The sequence below is a fragment of the Vulpes lagopus genome, chromosome 3 (assembly GCF_018345385.1).
Source record: "Vulpes lagopus strain Blue_001 chromosome 3, ASM1834538v1, whole genome shotgun sequence".
Classification (NCBI taxonomy): Eukaryota; Metazoa; Chordata; class Mammalia; order Carnivora; family Canidae; genus Vulpes; species Vulpes lagopus.
Window position 1 is genome coordinate 67,271,912 of NC_054826.1, and position 27,650 is coordinate 67,299,561.

General features: G+C 48.6%; 2 protein-coding genes across 2 annotated transcripts; both read left to right on the forward strand.

The window, feature by feature from the left end:
• The first annotated feature begins 1,578 nt into the window (after positions 1-1,578).
• On the forward strand, positions 1,579-17,224 carry SAR1A (secretion associated Ras related GTPase 1A). Its single transcript, XM_041749824.1, has 7 exons — positions 1,579-1,718; positions 6,058-6,131; positions 6,252-6,371; positions 6,806-6,871; positions 10,115-10,218; positions 13,154-13,285; positions 14,833-17,224. Exons 2-7 carry the CDS (start codon positions 6,074-6,076, stop codon positions 14,947-14,949), a joined length of 597 nt encoding a protein of 198 aa, XP_041605758.1. The 5' UTR covers positions 1,579-1,718; positions 6,058-6,073; the 3' UTR covers positions 14,950-17,224.
• Positions 17,225-19,844: 2,620 nt separating this feature from the next.
• TYSND1 (trypsin like peroxisomal matrix peptidase 1) lies at positions 19,845-27,650 on the forward strand. The gene is made up of 4 exons (XM_041749681.1): positions 19,845-21,231; positions 23,099-23,229; positions 24,271-24,456; positions 26,770-27,650. The coding sequence occupies exons 1-4, from the start codon at positions 19,991-19,993 to the stop codon at positions 26,985-26,987; spliced, it is 1,776 nt and encodes a 591-aa protein (XP_041605615.1). The 5' UTR covers positions 19,845-19,990; the 3' UTR covers positions 26,988-27,650.

Here is a 27,650-nt window from a genome sequence, read left to right on the forward strand (position 1 = left end):
ACTTGCTCAAAGCTGCTTATCTGGTAAGGAGAGTTTGCAGCTCTCCTGATAATTTGCCTGTGTTCTCCTTCCTTCCTCCTGAGCCCCCCAAGCCATCCTTGTGATTTGGGACACCCCCCACCTCCACCTCTTGCAGCCAGCCTTCAGTCACGGCCAGTAATCTAATGCAACAGCTTGCGTTAGGAGAGCCCTATACCTCCAGGGCACACACATTGGAGGTCCAAGTCCTGTGGACACAGTTGCCCTGGTTTCACCAAAGCTGGTGAGAAGCCTCAGAACATGGCTTTCTGCATCTGGACAGGATTCAAACTCAATGCAGAAGACTCACAGGATGAAAAGAAGGGGTAAAGGGGTGAGCTTGTTCATCCAGTGCCCTCTGAATATTACTGGAGTTGCCAGATGGCCACCTGATGATTTTATTTATTTATTTATGAGATGGAGAGAGCAGGAGCAGGGTGAGGGCAGAGGGAGAAGCAGACTCCCCGCTGAGCCAGGAGCTGGATACCGGCTTGGCTGGATCCCAGGACCCGGGATCACGACCTGAGCTGAAGGCAGATGCTTAACCGACTGAACCACCGAGGGGCTCCTCCCCAAGGTGTTCTAATTACTGAGCATCTATAATATATTGGAGTATCTGACAGTGCTAGCTCCCCGTCCTTGTGTTCATTTTCAGATCCTGTTTGTTCCCTGAATAGCCGTATTTTTCCATTTGAATTTTAGGCGGGAACAAAACAGGGTGGTTTAACATACACACAACCTACTGATCCTATTATTACTTTCATGGGAATTATGTTAAATTTGTAGTTGTATTTAAGGAGAATTAAGATGTTTATATTGGGCCTTAACTATCCAAAAACATCATCCATCCCATTATTTGACTTAGTTTTCCTATCTGTAAAATTGGAGTAATAATACCAAACTCGTAGGGCTGTGTCTTCAGAATTAAGTGAGGAAATGCTCATTTAGGGAAGGGCCGCAGCGACGGAGCCAGCGCGCTGCTCTGCGCCTTGCTCGCCTACGAGCTCGGGCTCGGCTACTGGACTATTCTGAACCTTGGTCCTCCCATTTGCAAAAAATGAGGATAATAACAGTATCTGCTTCATCAGGGCTGTAATCGAAGTCAAATAAAAAAAAAAAATGGAGGGAGGATCCACGCCAAGGGCTCGGAGCACCGCCTGGACCCTAGGCGCTCAGAATATTAGCCCTTCCTCCCAAACACAGGCTATCCCAGAGAACCGCGACGGAAAGGACGGGCTTTCTGGGACCCACCCAGGGTGGAGGGCTGTCGGGGAAACGCTTCTTTCCGAGAACCGACCAAGCCTCCGGTCGCCGCCCCCTCGCCCCCCAGCCCCCGACTCCGTCCGACGGCAGCGGGACTCGAACCCGAGATCCGGAGCGAGACCCCGCCCCCCCCGGCTCCCGCCCCGCCCCCGGGGCCGCGGCGCTGCCACGTCTCGCGCGTCCCGCTCTGCGTGCGGGAGGGGGCGTGGCCAAATGCGGGCCCGCCCCGGGATCGCCGTGCGGCCCCGGCGTGGCGGAGCGCCGTGACGCCACGAGGGGGCGGGGTCGAGATGCGCCCGGAAGTCCCCGGGGAGGGGCGTGTTGCGTATATCCGGCGAGTAGCTGGCGGTCCCTAGTGCTGCTGGGCTGTGTGCTGTGAGGGAGGGTCGACGCCGCCCGCCGCCCGCCGCCGCCGGAGGAGCAGCCCCGCCTCGGCCGTGAGCAGGGGGGCTGCTGCAGGGGAGGGAGCCGGGGGCCGGCGGGGCTGCCGCGGACGGCGGGGAGGGTCGGGGCGGAGGCCGGCGCGGGCGGAGTTGGGGGGGGGAAGTGACACGCAGGCGGTTCTGCGGGGCCGCGGGGCCGGTTCTGGGCGGGGATGGGCCGCCCCGGCCGGGCCGCCGCGTTCCGATAGCGCTCGGGCTGCGGGCCGGTCGGCCTTCCTCGGGGTCCCGCAGCCGCCGGGCGGGTGACCGTTGTGTGTCCCGTGCGCCCGGGTTTGCGGAGCGGTTGCCCGGTCCGGCCCGGCCCGGCGAGCCCCTAGCCTGGGCGGGCGTCCTGATGACTGTGCGTGGTCTGAGCCCGAGGGGGAATCGCGAGGCCCCAGAGGCTGTGCCTTGGCCGCGGCCCCGCGGGTCGCAGGAGGAGCTCGGGGGGTCGCTCCGGGGCGCGTCCGGCCTCCCCGCCTTCAGCCCTGAGTTCTCGTCCGTGAGGCCCCGGGTCGAGCCCGGTATTTCCTCCCCCCACCTTCCTCTTTTCTTCCCTCACTTCGGTGCGTGGTAAAATTCCTCCGCGCGTTCGGTAGAAGTCCGCGCTGGTCGGGGTCGTCGCCGAGGCCGGGAGCGCGCTTGCGAGGGTTGGCGCCCGGCGGCCCTCGGCCGGAGTCTCCCCCTTGCTCTCGTCCGTCCTCCGTCGGCCTAGGCCGTGACTGGGGGCTTGACCTTTACTAGTTATCCTGCAGCTCGGCACAGCTTCTTAGCTGAAAACCTGCTGTCCCTCCCGGGTCGGCCTGGAACGGTGTTTCAAAGTTGTGACGAGTACGTGGAGGAAGTAGCGAGCGTGTACAGGAAGGAACGTATACACTGTTAGTGGCTGATGGTCGGTGATGGCTGGTGACCCTCTTTTTTTTTTTTTTTTTTTTAAGATTTTTATTTATTTATTCTTGAGAGACACAGAGAGAGAGAGATGCAGAGACACAGGCAGAGGGAGAAGCAGGCTCCATACAGGGAGCCCGACGCGGGACTCGATCTCGGGTCTCCAGGTCCACACCCTGGACCCAAGGCGGGCGCCCAACCGCTGAGCCCCCCGGGGATCCCCTCCTCTTTTTTATCTACTTCAGTCCTGAAAATTTGCGAATTTTAATTTGGGGTACATTGGCAGTGCTTCTGTGGTAGTTGAGAGTTCTTAAGTTGTAGAGTATGCTGATTTGCCATAAGATGCCATGAAGTGCCTTAAGGTGATAGAGTGGATCAAGGACAGGGAATAAATAGAGTGCTAATTATCAGAATACCATCCATGGGACACCTGGGTGGCTCAGCGGTTTAGCGCCTGCCTTCCCCCCGGGGGCGTGATCCTGGAGTCCCGGCCTGGAGTCCCATGTCAGGCTCCTGCGTGGAGCCTGCTTCTCCCTCTGCCTGTGTCTCTGCCTCTCTCTGTGTGTGTCTCTCATGAATAAATAAATAAAATCTTTAAGAAAAAAAAAAGTGTAGAACTACTCACGAGGGGTACAAATCCTAAGGTCTCAAGGATGGAGGAGCCTCAAAGCCATTTCTCTGACTTTGAGGGGCAATACAGTGCAACGCTTTGGGTCCAATAATAGTTTTTATGATTCTGTTAGCATCACCTGAAGAGTTTCTTCAAGCATTTTTCCATAGATCATTTTGGAGGGAAGAAATATAGGACTTTTATTTATTTATTTTACATATTTTATTTATTTATTCATTCATGGGAGACACAGAGAGGCAGAGGGAGAAGCAGGCTCCCTGTGGGAGCCTGATGTGGGACTCGATCCCAGGACCCCGGGATCACAACCTGAGCAGAAGGTAGATGCTCAACTGCTGAACCACCCAGGCGCCCCGAATTATAGGACTTTAAAGCAGAAGTGTCAAGGGAAGATAAATTGGAAAATCAGACCAGCTCAGTTCCCATGGAAAATTCCTCAAAGGAGGGTTTTCCCATTGTCACCCTTGGAGAATTCATTGGGTTTGGAAGAATTCTAAAATGATGTGGTAAAACTTTACGGTATTGACCACAAACCAGTGTAGTACAAGTAAATATGTAACAATGGGTTTTAAAGGAGTGATGGGAGTGGGAGTGATCTTAATCAGAGGTCTCTGTAAAGATGAGCCACGTTTCTCCAAGTTGTAGACTGAGGAAAGTAGGGAAAGATGCCTGGTTTGGGAGAATTGTAGAGAAGAGGCACATTGTTCCTTTACTTACCTACAGTGGGAACTTAAAAGCAGGAGCTTTCTACGTGTATTTAAGTCATTAAACTTCTTAAAGTGCTAAGTTTCAAGACAAATTATCTAACATGCTAAATTGGTTGCTGCCAAAATATATTTTAATGTTACTGAAAAGAGCAAAAAAAACCCCAACCCCATAGTATCTTTTTATTTATTTATTTATTTATTTATTTATTTATTTATTTATTTATTTATATTTTTTTATTTATGATAGTTACAGAGAGAGAGAGAGAGAGAGGCAGAGACACAGCAGAGGGAGAAGCAGGCTTCATGCACCGGGAGCCCGACGTGGGATTCGATCCCGGATCTCCAGGATCGCGCCCTGGGCCAAAGGCAGGCGCTAAACCGCTGCGCCACCCAGGGATCCCCCCATAGTATCTTTTTATGAAAGCTTTTGCCTTAGACTCTCACCCAAACTCCCAAGCCTCATTTGGTCTTCTGTGATAAGAGCCGTAGAAAATAAGTATTAAACAGTCCCTAAAGCCAATAGGTCAGGCTTGATTTAAAAAAACAATCAAGGGATCCCTGGGTGGCGCAGAGGTTTGGCGCCTGCCTTTGGCCCAGGGCGCGATCCTGGATACCCGGGATCGAATCCCATGTCGGGCTCCTGGTGCATGGAGCCTGCTTCTCCCTCTGCCTGTGTCTCTGCCTCTCTCTCTCTCTCTCTCACTGTGTGCCTATCATAAATAAAAATTAAAAAAAAAAATCAAAACCCAGTAATTGGACAGAAAAAAATATATATATATTTAGGTTTATTTCAGTGGTCTCTACCCTTAATGTGGGGTGCAAACTCCTGATCCCAAGATCAAGAGTCACAAGTTCCTCTGAGTCAGCCAAGAGCTCCCAAATTAACATATTGTCCCTACTTTTCAACTTCTTTATCTAGCATTCTTTGAATGAAGAATATAGGTGGGTTTTTGTGGATAACCCTGTTAAAGTCACTACTAAGAGTAACAAAAGTAAATGTTTGTTTACCCCCCCCTTTTTTTTTTAAGATTTTATTTATTCATGAGAGACACAGAGACAGGCAGAGACATGGGCAGAGGGAGAAGCAGGCTCCCCACAGAGAGCCTGATGTGGGACTCCATACCAGGACCCCAGGACCACAGGACCACGACCTGAACCAAAGGCAGACACTGAACCACTGAGCCACCCAGGCCCCCCTAAAAAAACAAAAGTTCATGAAAATTGTATTTGATAGCAGTTGATCACATTTAGTGTAGCCTTGTGCTCACATGTTCTTGCTGATGGAGAGGAGTGAAAGTGGGGGATCTTTTTTTTTTCTGTGCCAAATGAGATATTTAGGTAAAAGTTCAGTGACCAGAAAATGCTGACCCTGAGAACTTTGACACCACCACTGGCTTTAGATGTTACCCTTTTCTTTCAGAGATCTTGCTTATTGCCAATATATGTATGTAGATCTTTTAGTAGCTTTGAGGCATCTTTTGTTTTGTCTAGGTTTATGGAAAACAGGAAAAGTGGTCTTAATATTAGTACTAATTAACGTGTGTACTTGGCTAGCTATCTACTTCTACGCCCTGAGCAAGTATTCTTATTTTAAGAGAATCCCTCTTTGTAAAATGGGTTAGATCTTGATTATTCACTTTATGAAAGGATTCTCTTACTTCTTCATGGAGGAGCTGGATACCGGCTTGGCTGGATCCTAGGACCCCAAGATCATGATTTGAACCGAAAGCAGATGCTTAACCAACTGAACCACCCTGGCGCTCCCAGTGTGACATTTTTATCTAGATTATTGATGTGACTGATTTCTTAGAGGTGTTGTTAACTGGTTGACAGTGTATCCAGGGGATGTAGATGATCAGCTGCTTGGAGGAGTACACATTAAAAGAGGAAAGTATAGCTTTAACTCCTAGTCCTTAGAGTATCATAGATTGAAAATTGTTAGAAAACCAGGAGTTTGTGCAGATCTGAGGACCCCAGAGACTTCCCTTCAGAGTACAAAATCCTTTATTTTCTTATACTTGAAAATATGGGACAGTAAACATGCATCAGGGTTACAGAATAAGACTTAACTTCTCCAGAACTGTATTAACATTCAGAAAGCTAATGTTTGCTGCTTTCATATTTTATACAGGTAGTAACCGTTAATAATGTCTTTCATCTTTGAGTGGATCTACAATGGCTTCAGCAGTGTGCTCCAGTTCCTAGGTAAAGCCGTTTCCTTGAAATAAATATCATAGGTTTCAAACTTTGTACATTTCAATAAAAATACAAGCAGCCTTTGGTAAGTAGAAAACAAAATTATGTTAAAATTTTTTTCTTTTTTAGGACTCTACAAGAAATCTGGAAAACTTGTATTTTTGGGTTTGGACAATGCGGGCAAAACCACTCTCCTACACATGCTCAAAGATGACCGATTGGGCCAACATGTTCCGACATTACATCCGAGTAAGTTTGAAAATACCAGGTGACCTTTTGATATTTGAAGGTCAGTGTCATAGTTTGGGGATGAATCCTCAGTTGATGCAGTTCTTGTATTAACTGAAGTCCCAAAAGACAGCTCACTTGAAAAAATTCCCTGTAGGACACACTCAGGTCACATGCCCCTAAATCTAACCCTCTAGGACTCTGTCAGTATCTATTCTCACTAGTTCTGTAAGGGGACACATTTCCCATATCTACTTGCAAGAAGTAGCAGGCATATTGGAGAAAAAGAAATGACTTTTTAGAATAATTTAAGAATGTTTTCACCCTTGTATCCTTTTCTTTATAAGGTAAAAGCTTCATTAAGTTTTGCGTTTATATTGGCTTACAGTATTGGGAGTTGGGTCTTTTTTGCTTGGAGGAGTTTATTTCTTTTTTCTGTTTTGACAATTTTTCAGCATCAGAAGAGCTGACAATTGCTGGAATGACTTTTACAACTTTTGATCTTGGTGGGCATGAGCAAGGTAAGAGGACAATTCAGTGGAAGAATGGTATTGACTTATGGTTCTTTTATACCCTCTTATTTTTTTTTTAAAGTAGTGTGACATTATTACCTTTTAAATTATTGAGATCTTAAAGTTGTTTTATTTACTTATTGTTCTTAAGTACTTTCAAACTTGTCCAAAGTTGCATAAATACAGAGAACTCCACTCCTTTATCCCTTTTGCCCCAATTACAGAGAACTCCACTCCTTTATGCCTTTTGCCCCGATTTATTAGTTTCCTTCTCTATGTAACACATACTAATATTTAAGTTATCAAACCTAGGAAGTTTTATTTTTTATCTACTCTGTAGTATGTATTTCTCTTTTTGTCGATTGTCTCCATAATCTTTATAGCATTTTTCTTCTGGAACAAGATCTAGTATAGTATCAAATTTAATCTTATCTCTTTTATATCCTTTATTCAGTGGAGTATAAGTGGGTAGAATATTTTATTATTTGTACTTAATTCAAATATGTTAAAAGTTGCAAAAATAATACAGTGATATACATGTGACCACTCTGATCTGTTTTGTATACTCTATCCATGTGGGGCGGTTGGTAGATTTCCTTCTATCTTATTGTTCTCACAGTACTTTCTGTCTTATGCAAGTCATCTCCATTTGGTTCTTAGACTCCTGTCAGGTATCTTGTGTGGGTTTTGGAGATACGTATAATGGGGCATCTTTTTCTTTCTTTATTAAAAGATTTTATTTATTCATGAGAGACACAGAAAGAGGCAGAGGGAGAAGTAGACTCCATGCAGAGAGCCTGATGTGGGACTTGATCCTGGATCCCGGGATCAGGCCCTGAGCCGGAGGCAGACGGTCAACTGCTAAGCCACACAGCATCCCGGGGCACCTTTTTCTGATGGACACTTTTCCATTTGGCAAGATTCTAGGCTTTAGAAGTAAAACATTTAAGATGTGGGAATATTGTGGAAAGTAGGAAATAGAAACTATTAAAAGACTTTATTTATTTATGAGAGAGACAGAGGCAAAGGGAAAGGGAGAAGTAGTCTCCCTGTGGGGAGCCTGATGAGCCTGATGTGGGACTCAATCCCAGGACCCTGGGATCACAACCTGAGCCAAAAGCAGATGCTCCACCACTGAGCCACCCAGATGCTCCCTATTATAGCTTTTTAAAATAGGTAAAAGAACAGAATATTGATAGCTTTTATTTTTTAGCTAAGTAATTTTATTTATTTATTTTTTAAATATTTTATTTATTTATTTGTGAGAGAGAGAGAGAGAGAAGCAGAGACACAGGCAGAGGGAGAATTAGGCTCCATGCAGGGAGCTGGATGTGGGACTCGATCCTGGGACTTCAGGATCACGCCCTGGGCTGAAGGCAGGTGCTAAACCGCTGATCCCCTAGCTAAGTAATTTTAACCAAAAATCTAAGGAGTGATCCAAATGATTTTATAGTCAGTGATTTCATTAACATATAATTACATTTGTTTTAGTCACATAATATTTATATCCCGCAAAATCATATGTAGTGTGGTCATAATCACATAAAATAACTACAGAAAAAAGATTGGAAGAATATATACAAAACCAGCAGTAGGTGTGTTTCAATGGAGGATTTTAGATAGATGATCTTGCATCCTTTTTTGTATAATGAGCTTGTATTGTTTTCATTTGGGTAAGAATGGGTGTATGGTGGCTTTTCTGCTTCTTTCATAAGGATTTGTAACTGCTTACAAATTTAAATTCAGAGATAATACTATTATGAGAGTTGAGGTTTTTAGACCTCTGAAAGGAGACTTACGTATTATTTGGTGTGATAAATTTAGCTTTCAGGTTTTGATAGATTATAAGGGAGAATGTGTTATATGTAGTTTTGTTTTGTTTGAGGAAAGTTTATTTCATAGAAATACTTTATTATAATTTAGTCACCATTTTACAGAAGTTGCTAAAATACTATGTATTTGAAGATTGTCTTTATTTATTTTTTTTTATATTTTTAATTTTTTTTTAAATTTTTATTTATTTATGATAGTCACAGAGAGAGAGAGAGAGAGGCAGAGACACAGGCGGAGGGAGAAGCAGGCTCCATGCACCGGGAGCCTGATGTGGGATTCGATCCCGGGTCTCCAAGATCGTGCCCTGGGCCAAAGGCAGGCGCCAAACCGCTGCGCCACCCAGGGATCCCGAAGATTGTCTTTTAAAAAAAAAAAACTTTAAAAATCTAGCCTATTAAAGTAGGCCAGGCTCAGGGTACCTGGCTGGCTCAGTCAGAAAAACATGGGACTCTTGGTATCAGGATTGTGAGTTTGAGTCCCATGTTGGGTACAGAGATAACTTAAAAAAAAAAACAAAAAACAAAATAAAACTCCATTGGTTCAGGGTCCATGTAACAAAGTGAGTACACACTCAGCGTATAAATATGGAAGGTAAAAGTAGAAGTTCCCCCAGCCTCTCCTTCCCCATCCCACTTTTCGAAGGTAACCATTATTAATTGTTTGATGTAGAGATTCTTTGTTTATTCATCCATTGAAAGTGCCAGAAATGAATGGCTTATATAATTAAATGGCTTATTATAATTAAAGCATCACTTCCCAAACCGTTATCACTTCATGTCATAAACAAAAATTTATAAGTCCTCCTGGGTTAAATATTGGCAGACTGGGGTAATTGCCTGGGACTTAAACCAGCTGTGAAGCCCAATCCCCTGAAAATGGATGGAGCTAGTTAGTGTGTTGTACACAGACATACTGATTAGTTAGGATTTAACTTAGGATGGATGGTATATGGACAGGTCATTTGCATCCTGATGAATTTAACTCAGGTTGCAAATGGCTTCAGGGTTGAGGTAAGTCATTCAACTGAGTAAAAGTGACTAGGTGTCCATAGGGAGTGGTGGAAACTGCCAAATGGAAGAGCCCAGACCTCTTCTAAAGGGGTGGATACCATTCAGTTCCAGCTGATGAGTGATGTGTGGGTAGGTATGTGTAGGGTTGCCAGATGTTACAGTTTTTCCTAAAATCAGGCAGAAAACCTTGATTTTTTAATTTGAAAAAATCAGATTCAATTCATGGATCATCAGTATATACCCTTTGTTCTGATTTAATACTTATTAGGGCTTAGAGAATCCACATGGAGTTGAATCCTATTGAAACTGAGCCAAGGTATGCCCATTTTAGGGCAAAAAAATAGATATAATTTTCAGAATACTTTAAAAAAAAAAAAACTTTAATGCAACTACAAACTTTGTCTTTTAGCACGCCGGGTTTGGAAAAATTACCTCCCAGCAATTAATGGGATTGTCTTTCTGGTGGACTGTGCAGATCATCCTCGCCTCATGGAATCCAAAGTTGAGCTAAATGTATGATTATATTTTTTCCTTTTTTGGCCTCTATTTCTTTTAAGGAATACAGGTCAGTAGTGCTAGTACTTCAGCATTCCAGTTAACATTTGATGAAACTCCTAGTTACAGGAAGAAAGTGTTTTAAAATCTAAGACCCTGCTTTTCAGTGTCCTGAGCAAACTCAGCTTGAACTGGTATAAGTTAACTTTGTTTGTATCTATCATAGGGTGACTATGTCCAGTTTGTTCATATACTCCCCAGTGTGTGCCTGTTGCCCTAGCATTATAGGGATCACGGATGGTCTGTTTCCGAAGCCTTGGCGGAGTGAAACCCTAAGAGAGATTAAGGGTTCTTTATGTGTTTGAATCTGGGTTTTCACTTGTGCCTGCCCACTCTCTCACTGAATGACTTCACAGACCTTCACTGTCTGTTCTCAGCCTTCAGTTTTGGTCATGGGCAGCATTTGATACTGTTGGATTTTCTCCTTTCTCAACATTGCTTCTTGGCTTCTCAGTTTCTCTGTAATGTTGCCTTTTGCTAATCCTACCCTTTGTTGACCCATAGTGGGTCACCCTGCACCTCTTATTTAATTTGTAACTGTCTCTCTGCATTCTTGTTCCCTGGCAATTTGAACCTGTTACACATTTATTTGTAAGTATACTTCTTGAATCTATAGCTCTGGTCTCACGTAGAGTGGCTTATAGGGCATTCCTTCCCTTACTTGACCTCTTGGCATTGGCATTCTCTTATTTCTTTGAACTCCCATTTGCATTCTTGGTTTTGGTGTGTTCTCTCTGGCTAATACGGCTCAGATTCTTTCACAATCACCCATTCTGCTTAACCCTTAAATCTTGGCGTCCCCCAGATTCTGTACTTTCTCCCAGACACTGGTCCTCCCACATGCCGATGACTCCCATATGGATTTCTCTTGTATAAACCTCTCTAGCTCTAGCCTCATACAGAATGTTACCTACTAGAAAACTCTACCTACCAATTCTGGTCTCCCAGAATGGAACTCTTCCCCATCGTCTACCTGGATATGTGGTCCTGTGAATGACTGTAGATTTTGCTACCACCCTGCCACATTTTATAATGCTAGAAGGAACGTTTTTAGATCTATCATTGGCTTATTTAATATTCTTCAATAGATATCATCTTTGGGCTAAAGTCTGGAAATCCTTTGCCTAGCACATAAGATCTTTCCTGATCTCTCCTCTGTTTATTTCTCCAGCTTTTTTTCTCTTTATTGCTTACCTTGAACTACATTCCAAACATAGAGAACAACTTGTCCTTCTTTCAGTATGCACAAGAGGCTGTCCCTGCCTGACTTTCTCGTCTGACCCCCACCCACTTTCACTGGTAAATTTAAAAATGTCCTTTAAGAGATCCCAGAGTTCAGCCACGACCTCTTCTAGGAAGCCTTCCCTGATCTCTTGGTCTTAGACTCTCCACCTTATCAGAGTCTATGATCTTTACTGGTTTTCTTGTAGGTCTCTATCAAATCGTGAACCTAGGAGGGACCTAGTTTTGTTTGTGAAACCCTTGCACCTAGCAAAGCATCAGACATATAGTAGGTATCTGGTTACTATTCAGTCAATGAATGACATCCTCATTCTGATTTTGTCTAGCATTTCTGAGAACCAAAAATGGTCAAAAGCATATTTCCCTTTATCCCTTCAGTTCTACTTCTTTCCAAGCCTTTCCTGTGAATGGGCACTGGATTCCCAGGCTTAAAAATCTGTGCTGGCTCAGGTCCCTCTTCTCTGTCTTATCATCTAGACATCAGTCTCTTCTCTTCTTTCTTCACAGTCCCTGCTGCACTATTCCTTGGACTCTGCTATCTTAGGTCAAGTCAGTGTCTCTTATCTAAGGACACATAGATGCTTTGTATGAATTCATTGTGTTTCTTTACACACACATTCCTTTTTTTTTTTTTTTTTTAAGATCTTATTTATTTGAGAGAGAGGCAGAGGGAGAAGGAGAAGGAGGGAGCCTGATGTGGGCCTGGATCCCAGGACCCCGAGGTTGTGACCCGAGCTGAAGGCAGACACTTCATCGACTGAGCCACCAGGTGCCTCATTACACACAGATTCTATCCAGTAATTTCTGGATTTGGAGTCTTTAGGATCTATTGCAGCTAGCTTCTTAGACTGGCACCATGATGTTGATCATGCTTCCCATTCTGTTTTATGATGTTTCAACATAAAGACAGGGAGTTGTCCATGTGGCTTTCTGAATTCGTTTCCTACTGTAAAGCCATTGCTTAAATTATTCCTTCTCCTTTCCTTCTATCCAAATCCTGTCCATCTTTGAGAGCTTAGTTTGTATTCTGCAACTTTGCTAACACGTTCCTTAAGCTCACCATTTTCCCTGCCCTTTGATTTCCCCAAATGTCTTTCAGTACTTATATTCTGTCCCTGTTCATTGTGACACTTAATCATCCACTTGTCTTACTTTGTTGACAGATGTAAAAACACAGAGTGAGGATTTCTTGAAGCCAGGGATATGTCTTGCCTTTCTTTTTGTATTCCTCTCAGTGCCTGAGATAATGATTTGCACGCGTTGGGCACTCAGTGAATACTTGGGGACTTCGTGTAGCCATCTTGGAGATTCTGTAGCCAGAGCATTCAGTCTTCTAGGACTGCTCAGAGGAGAGCCTGAGGATGCTCTGTGGCTGAGTGATTTATCTGTGAGTTAAGGTTGTAAATAGACACAGCCTTAAGTTGCAGTTTTGAGGCTGGTTATTTTTACCTATCGTCAAGGTAGTTTTTAGGGCTTACCTAATATTAAGAATGTTCTATAATGTCAAGACTTAGTTCATCACTTAGGTAATAAAAATGATCAGATTTTCACTTTACATTTGATACTTTATAGACAAGTGAAAGTCTGAGTTGTTTTCGTATCTGGTGGGCATTCGTAGATTCCTCACCTACTTCTGTTTTGTTGTCTTTAGGCTCTAATGACTGATGAGACAATATCCAATGTGCCAATCCTGATCTTGGGTAACAAGATAGACAGAACAGATGCAATCAGTGAAGAAAAACTCCGGGAGATATTTGGGCTTTATGGACAGACCACAGGAAAGGTAAGAGAAAAATCTTCAGGGCACATATTAAGGAAATATGAATTAATTGATACATATGAATGGAAATATGAATTCATACAGATTTCACAGTTTTGGCGGGGGCATTCATGTTTTGCTATCTAGATTTTACTTGTCTTTCAGAAATTTAACTGGGCCTAGGGTTTACCATAGGTGAGTTATAGTCACTCTGAAGGCAGGAGCTTGTTCTTTCACTGTTTTCTGATGAGGTTTTCTTCAGGTATATGAGGATGAAGAAATTGGTAGGAAAGGCATACTTATCAATTTAAGAATTTTTGACTCTTTAAATCTAATTCAGAGAAATCTTTTTTTTTTTCTTTTTTTTTAGATTTTATTCATGAGAGGCAGAGAGAGAGGCAGAGACATAGGCAGAGGGAGAAGCAGGCTCCTCGCAGGAAGCCCAATTTGGGACTTGATCCCAGGACCCTGGGATCACGCCCTGAGCCAAAGGCAGACAGTCAACTGCTGAGTCACCCAGGCGTCCCTGAATACTTATGTTAATGAGAATGTCCTTTTTTAAAAGACTATTTCTTTATTTGAGAGAGAGAGCACGAGTGAGGGGAGTGAGGAGAGTGACAGAGGCAGAGGGAGAAACAGACTCTCCACCAAGCAGGGAGTCCCAGGAGGGGTTTGATCCCAGGACCCTGAGATCCTTACCTGAGCCAAAAATGCAGATGCCTAACTGACTAAGCCACCTACGAGCCCCTCTTTTTTTGTTGTTTTTTCTTTTCTTTTCTTTTCTTTTCTTTTCTTTTCTTTTCTTTTCTTTTCTTTTCTTTTCTTTTCTTTCTTTTCTTTTTCTTTTCTTTTCTTTTCTTTTCTTCTTCTTCTTTTTCTTCTTCTTCTTCTTCTTCTTCTTTTTTTTTTTTTTTTAAGATTTTTTTATTTACTCAGAGAATAAGAGGCAGAGACACAGGCAGAGGGAGAAGCAGGCCCCATGCAGAGAGCCCGAAGCGGGACTCCATCCAGGGTCTCCAGGATCATGCCCTAGGCTGCAGGCGGCGCTAAACCGCTGGGCCACCTGGGCCACCGGGGCTGCCCTGTTGTTGTTTTTTCAAAGATTTTTTTGTTTCTTAGAGAACATGCATGATGGTGGAAGGGGCAGAGGGAGAGAACCAAGCAGGCTCCCCACTGAGTGAGGAGCCCCATACAGAGCTTAATCTTATGACCCTGAAATCATGACTTGAGCTGAAACCAAGAGTCGGACGCTTAACTGAGCTACCCAGGCCCCCCAAGAATGTCCTTATTTCCAAAGTGTCTTAGACCTCTGCCCATTAAGGAGCATGCTGATTCTGTGGGTCTTTTTCCTGGTTAGCTGCCATAACTTGCCAGATGCTAGTGTGTTCAAAGAAAAGGCTCTTTACAAAGAGAGTTTGGGGAAGTCCTCTTTATGGCCTGGACCACATTTCTATAGTGAATTCCTACTTCCATTTGCTTTTGAGGAATGAAGACAGTGATTGGTGATCACTCTTTCAAGCTTTTCTGCCACAGAGATGCTAACAGGCCTTTCTTGGTTTTGCCTCCCTTAGGGGAACGTGACCCTGAAGGAGCTGAACGCACGCCCCATGGAAGTGTTCATGTGCAGTGTGCTCAAGAGGCAAGGCTACGGCGAGGGCTTCCGCTGGCTTTCCCAGTATATTGACTGATGTTTGGACAGTGAAAATAAAAGAGTTTTCCTTCTCTGGACTGATCCTATTCACAGCTTCCTCATGAACTTTTCTAATAGAACAAGGAAAGCTCTTCAACTGTGTCTGGCGTTGAGAAGCCAAGAGTCTCTGTCAGTCAGCTCTCTCATTGCCCAGTGGTGATACGTGCTCTTCTCCACACTGTTGGGAGGTGACGCTGCCCCACGTGCCGGCGCAGGTCAGCATCCCGGGACTTGGAAGCTGGCAGGATTTGCTGAGTAAAGCTGTGTGCCAACATGGGGCACCTGAAAAGAAAAACACGTCTCACCACTGTGGTTGATTTCAAAAGAAAGTGATTCTATTTTTTAAAGAAAGTGTTGTTAATGTAATTGGTGTCCCTCCTAACTTTTTGAGTTAAAAATTTCCTTGGTCCAAAGTTTTCTATTCCTTTTTTTTTGATCTAGTGAATGGCATTTAGATACTTCATAATATTATGCACAGAAACACATCGGAGGCCAGAACTCCCGTGAAATGAACCTACTCCTGTTGCATTAGCAGGTCAGTGAGAGAAGTTCCCCTGTGTCTGGCTGCCCCGCAGTAGGTGGCCCCACTTTGTGCAGTGAGAAGCCAGGAAGGGCAGGGCCTGGCCTGGCGCTTGTAGCAGGTTTCCACCACGGAAGCCAGGATCATTCCTCATTGTGGTATGTAGAGCAGATTGTTCACTGTGGAGGACTTCTTTAGAGAGGGGTTATTTTATTATTTTTACTTCTAAAGTTACAAATTTCAGCTAGTCTTTGCTTTTATACTGTTGGGAAACTTCGTTTCTCTCCATAGCACCTTTTTCATTTTCAGTTTCATAAATGACTCTTGCCTCATGAAAGAGAACATCTCCCATGTTGTCCTACACTGCAGGTGTGTCTGTTACTTTTGCACAGATTCTAGGGGAAAATTTTTTGAATAGGTGAGTCCCACAGGACAGTTACAGCCGATGGGCTTTTAATTCTATGAGTTGAGAACTTTAAAATCTGGTATTTGTAGCATTTGCTTGGATCCAGGAAAGATTTATTTAGTGGGCTTTATTATTTGTGCTGCTGAAGTGAGCACTACTTAGTGGGCTTTAAAATTCTCACTTGCAGGATTTGGTCTCTTTATGGGACTATTCATGGCTCTTTTTATCAGTTACCTTTTTTTTTTTTTTGGTATGGAATTGCCTTTCACCATTCCAGAAGTAAGCTGGGGAAACTCTAAGAGCTTTGTGTAGTGCTATTCCTTTTGAGCCAGCATCACTTGTCAGTAAGAGCTCAGTATAAAAAGCCTCAGCATGCCCAGTAGTGTGATGAGGATCATTTTTATAGCATTCGTTTTTCTTGGTGCCACAAGTAAAATTGGGTTTTCATGATCTTAACCAATATTAGATCCTTTCTTAAGATAAGTGGATATCTTCATTTTTATTTAATGAGAGATTAAAAGTAGTTTCCTCAAAGCAAAATTGTGGTGATGATGCTTTATTTGCAAAGGATTGAACTAAATTCAGTGGATTCTTGTGTCTAATGTGAGGGTAAGGAAAGTGTGGATAACATATTCCAGAGGTGAGAGTATTGTTCTTTAAGGGATTTCTCGTTGTTAGTCTTCAGTACTGACCTATTAGAAAAGCATATGTTCTCACTGCCAGGTACCAAATGCAGAGGCTCAGTAAAGGATAAATCTGGGAAGAGCATGCCTTTTCTTTATTAGCAGGCATAGCTGGATTAAAACAAAATTGTGGGTGTGGAAAGAGGGTGAAAGCCTTAAATGAACAAATCTAGCTAATGGTGAATGAACTAGGTAGTTAACTTGCATACTTTTAATTCCTTTGGCTAAAGGTAACCCATACTTCTTTATCCAGAGACATGAGAAGTATGATTGCAGTGCTAGTTTTCTTGTTTTCATTTTTTTCCCATTTGTCCCTAATCACTTTGTAGCAAGCTAGAAAACTGTGGATTCTACACAGATCAGCTCTTTGTGAAAGTGGTTGACCACTGGAGAAAGAGGGGATTGAAAAGTCAGTTGGCATCCGTCTATTTCTTGCTCCACAGAAAACACTGTTCCTATAATAAGATCGCAAAAGAAGCCGCTGTGAGGAGCTTGGCTCTTAACAGTAAGGATCAGAGCTTTGTACAGGAATTCCCATAAATTGAGACTTTTCATTCTGTTTTATCAGAGTGCATATATGTCCTATATCAGGAGAAGTTAAAACGGTCATTTACAAAAGAAAGTCAGTCTGTATCTAAGCATTTTAATAAAAAGTTAAAACAAACTTGCTGTCTTGTTCCATTTATTTTTTTCATGTATTTGCATTGGTTTGTTCCAAGTTTGAACATCCGCTGATGTTTGTTGTGTGTGTGGTGGGGGTGGGGAAGCAAAAGTTATTTCCTACTTACGAGAAGTGACTTTGCTACTAGGAGGAAAAAAAACCTAGGCCAATTCACACATTTTATTCAAAGTGATAAATTTAGTACCATTTGAGAAGCTTTGAACATGTGATGATCCCAGGATTGGGGGTATGCTTTTTTTTTGGGGGGGAGGGATATACTTTTTAACAAAATCTCATACTAACATACTAGCAAGGACTGGGTCCAGTTTAGCTATTTACCATTTTATACAGAATTGGAGAGATTCAGCTGAATGCTACATTTGGTAAAGTAGGAGAAGGAATGAAGCGTGTGCTTGTGCATTTACTAGGCTTGTAGGAAGCCTTGTTTTTAGAAAACCCAAATGAGATTCTAAGACTAAGGTAATATGACAAATAGAATGGGAAGCAAAATGCAACAGATCCTTTTTGATCGAGTATTAAAAAGTATTAGAGGCTGAAACTAATGTCCCTGTTACTAAGATGATGCCATGGGTTCTATGTTTATATGCATTGTCTGCGTCGTTTGAGTTAGAGTGGAACATGAGAAGTACAGACTCAGGGAGCCCAGCACTCAGGGGGTCTCACCTCGGCTGTTGGCTGTGACTTGGAACTCTATACTCTGATGCTGTAAACAGAAAAACCTGACGCAAAACAGTTCATGCTGGAGGCTTGAGCGTCATTAAGGGAGAATCATGGGACTCTAGAGAGAAAGAAACTCTTAATTGCCAGGAAGTTGGGACAGTTTTTCCTGCGATCGAGGCATTGTCTGTGTCACAGAACCAAAAGAAGACAGATGGGAAGACTGCTAATTTCCGTCCCATCTCAAACTATGATGCGTTGTCATTTAACTCAGACAGCTTTGTGTCACTGGGGGCATTGCAAACATTACCCTGTGTCGTGCTGGGGAATATCCTGAGCGGCATTAGTTTTATTCAGAAACTGAGGCAGAAAGGTTAGGTGATTTAAGTACTGACTGAATAATTTTTGTTAATGCTGACAGAAAAATGTACCAAAATAATCTGGGCTGCTGCCTGTTTTTGTATGGCCTGTGAGGGAAAAGAAAGAATGCTGTCTTGTGACAAAATTCAAATTTCAGGGCAGCCCAGGTCGCTCAGCAGTTTAATGCTGCCTTCAGCCCAGGGCCTGATCCTGGAGACCCAGGATCGAGTCCCACGTCGGGCTCCCTGCGTGGAGCCTGCTTCTCCCTCTCCCTGTGTCTCTGTGTTCCAGTAAAACTTTCCTTGTGGACACTGAAATTTGAATTTTTTAAAAAGATTTTATTTATTCATGAAAGAGAGAGAGAGCCACCCATTTATTATTTTTAAAGGCTCAGGATCTTGTGATCTTTTTTCCAAAATATTTTAATTAGTGCACAAGCAGGGAAGCAGCTGGCAGAGGGAGAGAATGAAACAGGCTCTCCGCTGAGCAAGGAGCTCAGGATCAGGACCTGAACCAAGGCAGATGCCTAACTGACTGAGCCACCTGGCCACCCATTCCTTTAGCTTTTGCCTACTTCAAATAAACACTTGGTATTTGAGAGTTTATGGCCCGCAAAACCTGAAGTACTGACGTTCTGGCCCTTTACTGAAAAAGCGTTTGGCCCTGATAAATCCCTAGGTGCTGGTTCTAAATCTTAGAGGAAATGTGCATGCTGCAAAAATACAGGGGTGTGTAATTAAAATTTTTGACTTCAGTTCCTGTTCATCATGGTTTTATTTCCAAGATTTTATTTATCCATGAGAGACAAAGAGAGGCAGAGGGAGAGGCAGGCCTCCTGATAGGGGACGGGAGCCCGGGACCCCGGGGGGTCACACCCTGAGCTGAAGGCAGACAGACGCTCAACCACTGAGCCACCCAGGCGCCCCTGTTCATCATAGTTTTTATTTTTTATTTTTATTTTTTTAGAAGATTTTATTTATTTATTCATAGAGACAGAGAGAGAGAGAGGCAGAGACACAGGCAGAGGGAGAAGCAGGCTCCATGCAGGAAGCCTGACGTGGGACTCGATCCCGGGTCTCCAGGATCACGCCCTGGGCTGAAGGCGGCGCTAAACCGCTGCGCCACCAGGGCTGCCCCATCATAGTTTTTAAAGGGCAATTTTATTTTGCGCAAACCCAGTTTTCACGAATTCTGTTTTGGGCTTTGGCCTCAGAAGGCCCTAGGTGTAGCCCTGCGAGCCGCGCGCCACCCGGTGGAGGGCTGTGCGGTTTATTTACAAAATCTCAACCGAGGCGGCCAAGCGGCCCAGGATTTCCTTGCTCTTCTCATCCCAGGGGTCAGAGGCCGACGGCTCAGGATCCCGCCCGGGTCTGGGCAAGTCCGGCCGCGTCGTTTCTATGCCTCCCCCTCCGGGCGACACCGCACGCCGCGGCCGCTCGCGGTCCCTGAGCTCGTCGCCCTCCGCACCTCTCCGCCACGGGGGCGGGGCGGGGGGCGGGGCCAGCCCGGGCAGCCAATCAGGGCTCGGGCCCCGGCGCGGCCCTTGGGGCGGGCGAGTTGCGGCTCAGCCAATCGCGCCCGACGAGGAAGGCCTGAGTCAGCGTTCGCGCCTGTGGCCGCCAGCTTCGGGGGCGCTGCCCGGGGCCGGCGGGGCCCGGCGGGGCGCTCGCTCGCTGCTCGCTCGCGGCTCCCGCGTTCCCCCGGAGGCCCGTGCGCACCGTCGCGGCGGACATGGCGCGGCAGTGGGGGCCCTCCATGAGGGCGGCCGAGAGGGCCGGCTGCGTGGTGAGCGCCTCCCGGGCCGGGCAGCCGGCGGCGGGCTCGTGGAGCTGCAGCGGGGTGATCGTGAGCCGCGGCCCGGACCTGGTGCTGTGCCACGGGGGCATCTTCACCCCCTTCCTGCGCGCCGGCAGCGCGGCGCTCACGGCGGCCGGCGCCGCCTTCCTGCGCGGCGACAGTTGCGGCGACGACCTGCGCCTGCACGTGCAGTGGGGCCCGGCGGCCGCGAGCCCCGCGGGCGGCGCGGAGCGGGGCCGGGCCGGGCTGTGCACGCCCCAGTGCGCGGCCCCCGAGCCCGGCCCGCCGGCCCGCCCCCGCGCGCGCCCCCCGCAGCCGCCGAGGCCCGCCGAGCTGCTGCTGCTGCTGAGCTGCCCCGCCTTCCGGGCCCACTTCGCGCGCCTCTTCGGGGGCGAGGCGGCCGAGCAGTGGCGCTTCGCGAGCGCGGCGCCGGACGACGAGGTGTCGGAGGAGGAGGAGGAGGACCAGCTGAGGGCGCTGGGCTGGTTCGCGCTGCTGCGCGTGCGGCGGGGCGCGGCGGCGGCGGCGGCGGCGGCGGCGGCCGAGCAGGAGCAGGAGCAGGAGCAGGAGCCCGAGCCCGAGCCCGAGCCCGAGCCCGAGCCGGCGGAGCGCGGGCCGGCCGTGGCCGTGGCGCCCCTCGGGGCCGTGCCCAAGGGCGCGCCGCTGCTGGCCTGCGGCTCCCCGTTCGGCGCCTTCTGCCCCGACATCTTCCTCAACACGCTCAGCCGCGGGGTGCTCAGCAACGCCGCGGGCCCGCTGCTGCTCACCGACGCGCGCTGCCTGCCGGGCACCGAGGGCGGCGGCGTGTTCGCGGCGCGGCCCGCGGGGGCGCTCGTGGCGCTGGTGGCCGCGCCGCTCTGCTGGAAGGCCCGCGAGTGGGTGGGCCTGACGCTGCTGTGCGCCGCCGCCCCCCTGCTCCGCGCCGCGCGGGCCGCGCTCGGCCGCCCGGGCCCCGGCGCCCCGGCCCTGGCCGCCCTCCTGCCGCCGGAGGTGGGCGCCCCGTGGGGCCTGCCCCTCCGGGCGCCCGGGCCGCCGTGGGCAGCCGCGGCCGTGCTGGTGGAGTGCGGCGCCGTCTGGGGCTCCGGAGTGGCCGTGGCGCCCCGCCTCGTGGTGACCTGCCGGCACGTGGCCCCCCGGGAGGCGGCCAGGGTCCTGGTGCGCGCCGCGCCCCCCAAGTAAGGCCCGCGGGGTTGCCCCAACCTGCCCCCGCCCCAGGGCTGCGGCGGTCGCGCGCTGCTCAGCGGGTGGAGGGCGGATAGAGACCTGAGTGCCCACCCCGCCCCCCCCCCCGCCCTTCCCTGGCGCCCGGGCCTAGAGTAAGGGGCGAATGGGGCTTGGCCAAGATGCCCGGCAGCTCTGGGTTGGGGGACCCTGGGGGAGCCCCGGCATCCCCGACTCGGCATCTTGGAGCCCCCCCCCCCCCCCCCGCCCCAGCCTGCATTAGCTTCTGAATTCCGACTGCTGGGCCTCCCAGCCCTGCACGCCCGCACCACTGGGCCCCTGAAAGCCGACTCCCCCGCCCGCTTTCTCCCCTAGAAGCGGCAGTGAAGCCCCAGAGGCCCAGGGTGCTGCCTTCCTGGGCTCGTGACACGGGCCTCTTACTCTTACTTGATTGCTCTCTTAGGTCTTAAACAGAACTTCCCATCGGGCTAAAGATGACAAGTGTGGGGCTCCACCTAATTAGAATGGGAGTGGGGCCCAGCACACTGGTGTATTTGAACAATCTTCGGGTGATCCTGGCAGCCAGGTTCTAGGTTGGGGCTTCCTCGTTTGTTCCCCCTCTGCAGGGAAGAGCGCTCTTGGCGTCCTTGGCTTCCATTTGTTGGGCAGTAGGGACAGTGGCCGTGGCTTCCTGGCTCTGGTTTCTAGTACCTGTTGGGTTTCTGCTGTAGTCCCAGGTCCCCCACGCAGGAGCAGAGCAGTGTAGCACCTTGGTGTTCATGCCTGAGGTTCTGTACCTGGCTCAGCCTAGCCCCACAGCCCAGGCATTTCCACATCCCTCTACTGAATTTCCAGTGTCAACCCAGCCCGGCCTTGACATAGGGTTTCCCTGCTGGTGTCCAACAGGGCAGGAAGACTGATAATGAAGAGTTCCCCGTATGTGAGATGCCCAATCCCCCGGCCCTGCCAACACACATGCTGGCTTCTAGGGAGCCCACTAGGTCTGCTGGAAGCCATGTCTGCAGAGTGCAGCGGGAAGCCCCTGTGTGATCCCAGGCCGGTCTGTAGGCTGCCTCCCCCTGGGATGACCTGTGAAGTCTTGGAACAGAGCCTGGCCCCCTGAAGTGGGCCATAGAAGTGCTAGTGCTTATGTATGTAGTTAGGGACACAGGATCGAAATGGTGTGTCTGCCTCACCAGCTGGCAGGATTGATTGCCTGAGATGAGGCAATGAAGGAAAACATTGGGAATGTGTGCCCTGGCTTCTGCCGCTTAGTGTGTGACCTTGAGGAAGTTACTCAACCTCTCCGGCCCTCAAACGTACCATTTAAAATGGCGATAACACCAGTGCCTAGTTCTTTTCTTTTTTTTTTTTTTTTTTTAAGATTTTATTTATTTCTTCATGAGAGATACAGAGAGGCAGAAACAGGCAGAGGGAGAAGCAGGCTTCCTGAGTGGAACCCAATGTGGGACTCGATCTCAGGACCTTGGGATCACGACCTAAGCCAAAGGCAGATGCTCAACTAAGCCACCCAGGTGGCCCTCCAGTGCCTAGTTGTTAGGGCTTCATGAGAACTAAATACCAAAATGAAATGGTGTTCACAGAGCATCAACACCAGCCCTGGCCCATAGTGCTCACCGGGTGTTCAGAGTGTGGGGAGGCACAGGGAGCTTATGTAGAAGGCTGCTGTAGTCGGCGAAGCATGTCTGGAAATGTACCACAGGGTGGCTGAGGCCCAGATGCCTGCCTGGTACGTGGCAGGGCTGGTGCCAGACCCGTTAACCCCCAGATCTGTGACTTCTGTCACTCTCATTCCCTGGCATCCTCCCTGCACTAAAGGGTCAGAAAGCTAGCCCATCACTTTGTTTCCATTGCCCCTAGGAGTGCCATGATCTGGGGACATGTGGTGTTTGCCACCCAGGAGACCTCTCCCTATGACATAGCGGTCGTGAGCCTGGAGGAGGAATTACAGGGGATCCCCCTGCCTGTGCCGACTGAGCACTTCCACGAAGGTAAAGGACAAAGTTGGTCCTCTGGTCTGGGGAAGACCTCAGGGAGCGAAGTCAGCGCTGGGCACTCTGACCCTCTAGATTGGCGGGCCAGTGCCCTAGGCTGGTTCCCTGCCCACCCCCTGCTGGAGTAATGAGTCGGGACAGTGTGAAGCTGCAGTGAAGCATCCTGGTGCATCGGCTGGGATTGCTCTTGGAGGCTTCCCTGCTTGTGGCCAGCATGCTCCAGGGCGGGGGGCGGGGGTGGGGGAGGCGCAGATGGAATCCCTAGCAAAGCCCTGCAGCAGTGTAACGTGGAGGGGCTGAGCAGGGGGTTTCCTCAGAACACTGCGGGCTGGCCAGGGTGGTGGTCCCCTGTTGAGGCTCCGATGGCACGGCATGCTGCCTTGGATACCTGACGTGTCACCGTGCAGGCGCAGTGTGATGGACAGACGACACCTCTAAGTGGCCATCTCTTCTGCCACTTGCTAGCCCTGTGTCCTTGGACAGGCAACTCCATATTCTTTGCCTCAGTTTCCACGTCTGTAAAATGGGGATATGCTCCCTGTTCCTGGGCATTGTGAGGAGAGAGTGAGACGTTGCCTGTAAAGCACTTAGATGCATGCTCTGTGTGTTCAAAGCACTTGGGAAAGGAAGTTGGCAGGCAGTTGGTCGTCATCATCACCACTTTTTTTCACCAAGAGACTTCTTAATCCAAGGAGGAGATGGGTGTTAATGTCACAAACATTTATTGAGCACAGAGTTGGGTGCCAGGGACCCTGAAGAGTGACTCCCTCATCCAGCAGGGAAATGAGGGCTGGAGAACAGCCTGAGGCTGAGAACAAGGGGTGAGCAGGTGCTGGGAGCTCAGTGGATGTCCCAGCCTCTTCCAGAGAGGGACCTGGGGCAGACTCCCTCCCTGGAGGCAGAAGTATCTGAGCAGCAGCCTGAAGGGCAGAGAAGGTTTGGAACTTTGGAGAGGACAGGGAGCAGACTGGGGAGCGTGTGTGAGTCGTGTCAGACAGAGGCAACTCCCCACCTTCACCCTCCTTTCTTTCCGGGCAGGTGAAGCTGTCAGTGTGGTGGGCTTTGGCGTCTTTGGCCAGGCTTGCGGGCCCTCGGTGACCTCAGGCATCCTGTCAGCCGTGGTGCGGGTGGATGACACACCAGTGATGCTACAGACCACATGTGCTGTGCACGGCGGCTCCAGCGGGGGACCCCTCTTCTCCACCTGCACAGGAGACCTCCTGGGTAACCAGCTCATTGGCCCTCTCCCAGCCTTCCCCTTGCCAGAGTCTCAGTCCCATTTAATGAGTGCCGGGCACCCTGTCCTGGGAGCCACCCACGGCCTCTGGAGATGGGCCTTATGGCCAAGAGGTAGTTAGCCAAGGTTTTCGGGCACTTGTGCTCGTGAGAGTGGAGAGGGACAGATGCTGAGCAACAAGGTGGAAAGAGATCTGAGTCGGGTTCCTTCTCTGCCACTAAGCCACTGCACCACCTTAGGTAAGTCACCTGATCTCATTGGGTCTGTGAAACTAGGAGTTGGATTAGTCCAGGGGTCACAGGTCAAGTGAATGAATGAGGGAGTGAAAACAGCACGGAGTAGAGGGTTAAGGGTGACTGGGGGGAGCACCACTCTGCTCCAGCACCCCGCTGCCTCATCCCATAGGACTCTGAGGCTAACATTGCCTGATTCTGTAGTTGTTCACTAGCAGCTCTGGACCCATTTTTTCCCCCTCTAAATATGTGGTTGTTAAACCTTTCGATTTAAACGTTATGGTAACTAATTCTGTTTAAAAAAACAAAACAAAACAGTCTGTACATTAAAAAAAAAAGCCAACCTTGAGTGCATGTGGTTACCTCCAGCTGTATGCCTGCACCAGGTCATGTGATGCTTCCCCTTCCCTTACTTCTGACCTAGTGAGAAACCTTGCCTTGCTCATGCTAGCTGGAATGGATTTCCTTAGTTCTTCAACTGTAGGACACAAAGTACATGCAGAATCTATACTTCACACCCCTGCATGAAATAGATCTACCATCTAGAGTACAGCGTTCAAGTGCATAGAGTTCTTTTTGCCTTTAGCCCTAACATGTCCTGGCAAAACACTGTTTTCCCTCATTTCTTAGGTCAACTCCTCTCTTCCGCTTCCCCTTTAGCACAGTTAATGATTCACTGGTGATACACTTAGAGCTAGTTGTCACAGTCTGCATTTATTCCCTCCATAGACTGGCGGACTTTTAGAAATACATACACAAAGAAGTGGAGGTAGTGATAATATCAATGTGTGTGTAGGCATGAGTTAGTGCATATCTATCTATCTATCTATCTATCTATCTATCTATCTATCTATCTCTATATCTATATCTATATCTATATCTAGCTTTGTCTGCTGAGAGGGTTAGAAGCAGTGACACCCCAGTTGCAGTGAGCACACCAAAAGCCCAGATCTTGGCTTCTCTGAATAAATATTAAGACAGAGACCAGTGGCAGCGCTTCCTTACAGAAGAATTCCAATTACTAAATGCAGAAGAAACCAGGGAAGTAGAAAACTGCTATTAGGAGACCATAGAAGGAATTGCTGCACACAGGACCCACCGATGAGTGGAAAGTAGAAATGAGATATTTGCATGATCCTAAATTATTTCGTACTTACAAGAGGGAAAACAGTAAGCCTACGTGAGAGAAACCTACAGATAGCACCTTTGCCAAGTGATCAAGATTAGCTGGCATCACAGGACATGCTTACAGACATCAGCCACCTCCCGATAGGCCACATTGAGAAGGGCACGGGGCGCTAGTCTCAATCGCACACTTACCACTAGATAACATCGGGGGACCCCACACTGAGGGACGTTCTACAGAACAACTGACCTGTGCTGTTCCAAGTGTCCAGGCCACGAGAGAGAGAGGGAAAGACTGGACCTGGCCCAGACTGGAGAGGACTTGGGGACATGACAGCAAGAGGCTTCTGGGACCCTGGATTGGATGGATCCTGGAACAGAAAAAGTGCTTATAGAATCTGACTGGTGACATCCACACACGTGACTCTATCTCAGTCAATAGTGTTCCAAGGTTGCTTTCCTGGTTTTGATCAGTGTTTCACGGTGACAGGAGGAGGAGCTGAAGGGCATAGAAGGACTCTCCTATTTTGGCAATGCTGCTGTAAATCTGCCTAAAAAAGCACATCCCCATGCACACACTCGCGCACACACACGCACCCCCACAAGGCACAACTCATCTATTCATTCAGCCCACACGTTCCTGTTGATGCCCCCGGGTCAGGCACCAGTCTGTAGGTGTGAGGCCCATGTGTGCGGAGAGCCCACAAAGCAGACACTAGCTGGAGAGAAAGGTCACAAAGTAAGTGAGACATTGTGTGTTAGGTCCTGACAGCGTTGAGGGGAAAGTCGGTCTGGGAGGGGGCCCCGAGGCATGGGGGGCCCGAGGCCAGGAAGGAGGCTTCAAGCCCCCAGTAGTCCTAGGGCCCCCGGCCTGGAGATGGGGGTCCGATCGTCCTTTGGGCCACAGGCTCACACCCTGCTTCCTCTTTGACTCCTGCACAGGCATCGTGGCCAGCAACACCAGAGACAATAACACCGGGGCCACGTACCCCCACCTGAACTTCAGCGTTCCCGTCACCGTGCTGCAGCCGGCCCTGCAGCAGTACAGGCAGACAGGTGACCTGGGTGGCCTCCGGGAGCTGGACGGGGCCGCGGAGCCAGTGAAGGTGGTGTGGCGGCTGCAGCGGCCCCTGACCCAGGCACCCCGCAGCAAGCTCTGACGCCTGGCAGCCCTCTGGTCGGAAGAGCCACCGCCTTACGCCCCAGGCGCGCCGGGGGTGCAGCCCCAGGATCCCCCCACAGGGCACACCCCAGCTGGGCCGCTGCCCCATCACCACCTCTCGTTCAGCTATGAAATCTGGACCATGCTTCCCTTTGGCCCCATGGGTCTCCAGCCGGGCAGCCTGTTTGGGGGTGCTTTTTTGAGCCCTCACCTCCATCTGGCCCCTGGCACTAGACTCAGCTGTACTGTTTGGCCTTCTGAGGGGCCCCATGCAAGTGCACAGCCATCCCGGTCCTGACACGCGGGTGCTGGCTGGAGGGCCGGCCCAGCCCTGGTTTGCACCTGTTCACTGTCTGCTGATGCCACTGGCCGCCGGAGCAGCGGCTTCACTGGGGCAGGGGCTTCCTCGGAAACCCTTGGCGGAGCGGCGCGCTCTGAAGACCAAAGACAAAGGGAGAGAACGGCTTTCTGTTCTGCTACATCTCTAGGTGGAGTCCCTGAAAGTTGTGGGTCTTCATAAGTTGGGTGTCGCTGACCTCCAGGGGCACTCTGACACAGTGCCTTTACTTTCCAGCCCATAAAATGGGCCTCAGGGATCTTGTGGGGTAGAATGTGTCTGGTTGGTGGTGGGGAATAAAGAGGATGTTATCCAAGAACTCTA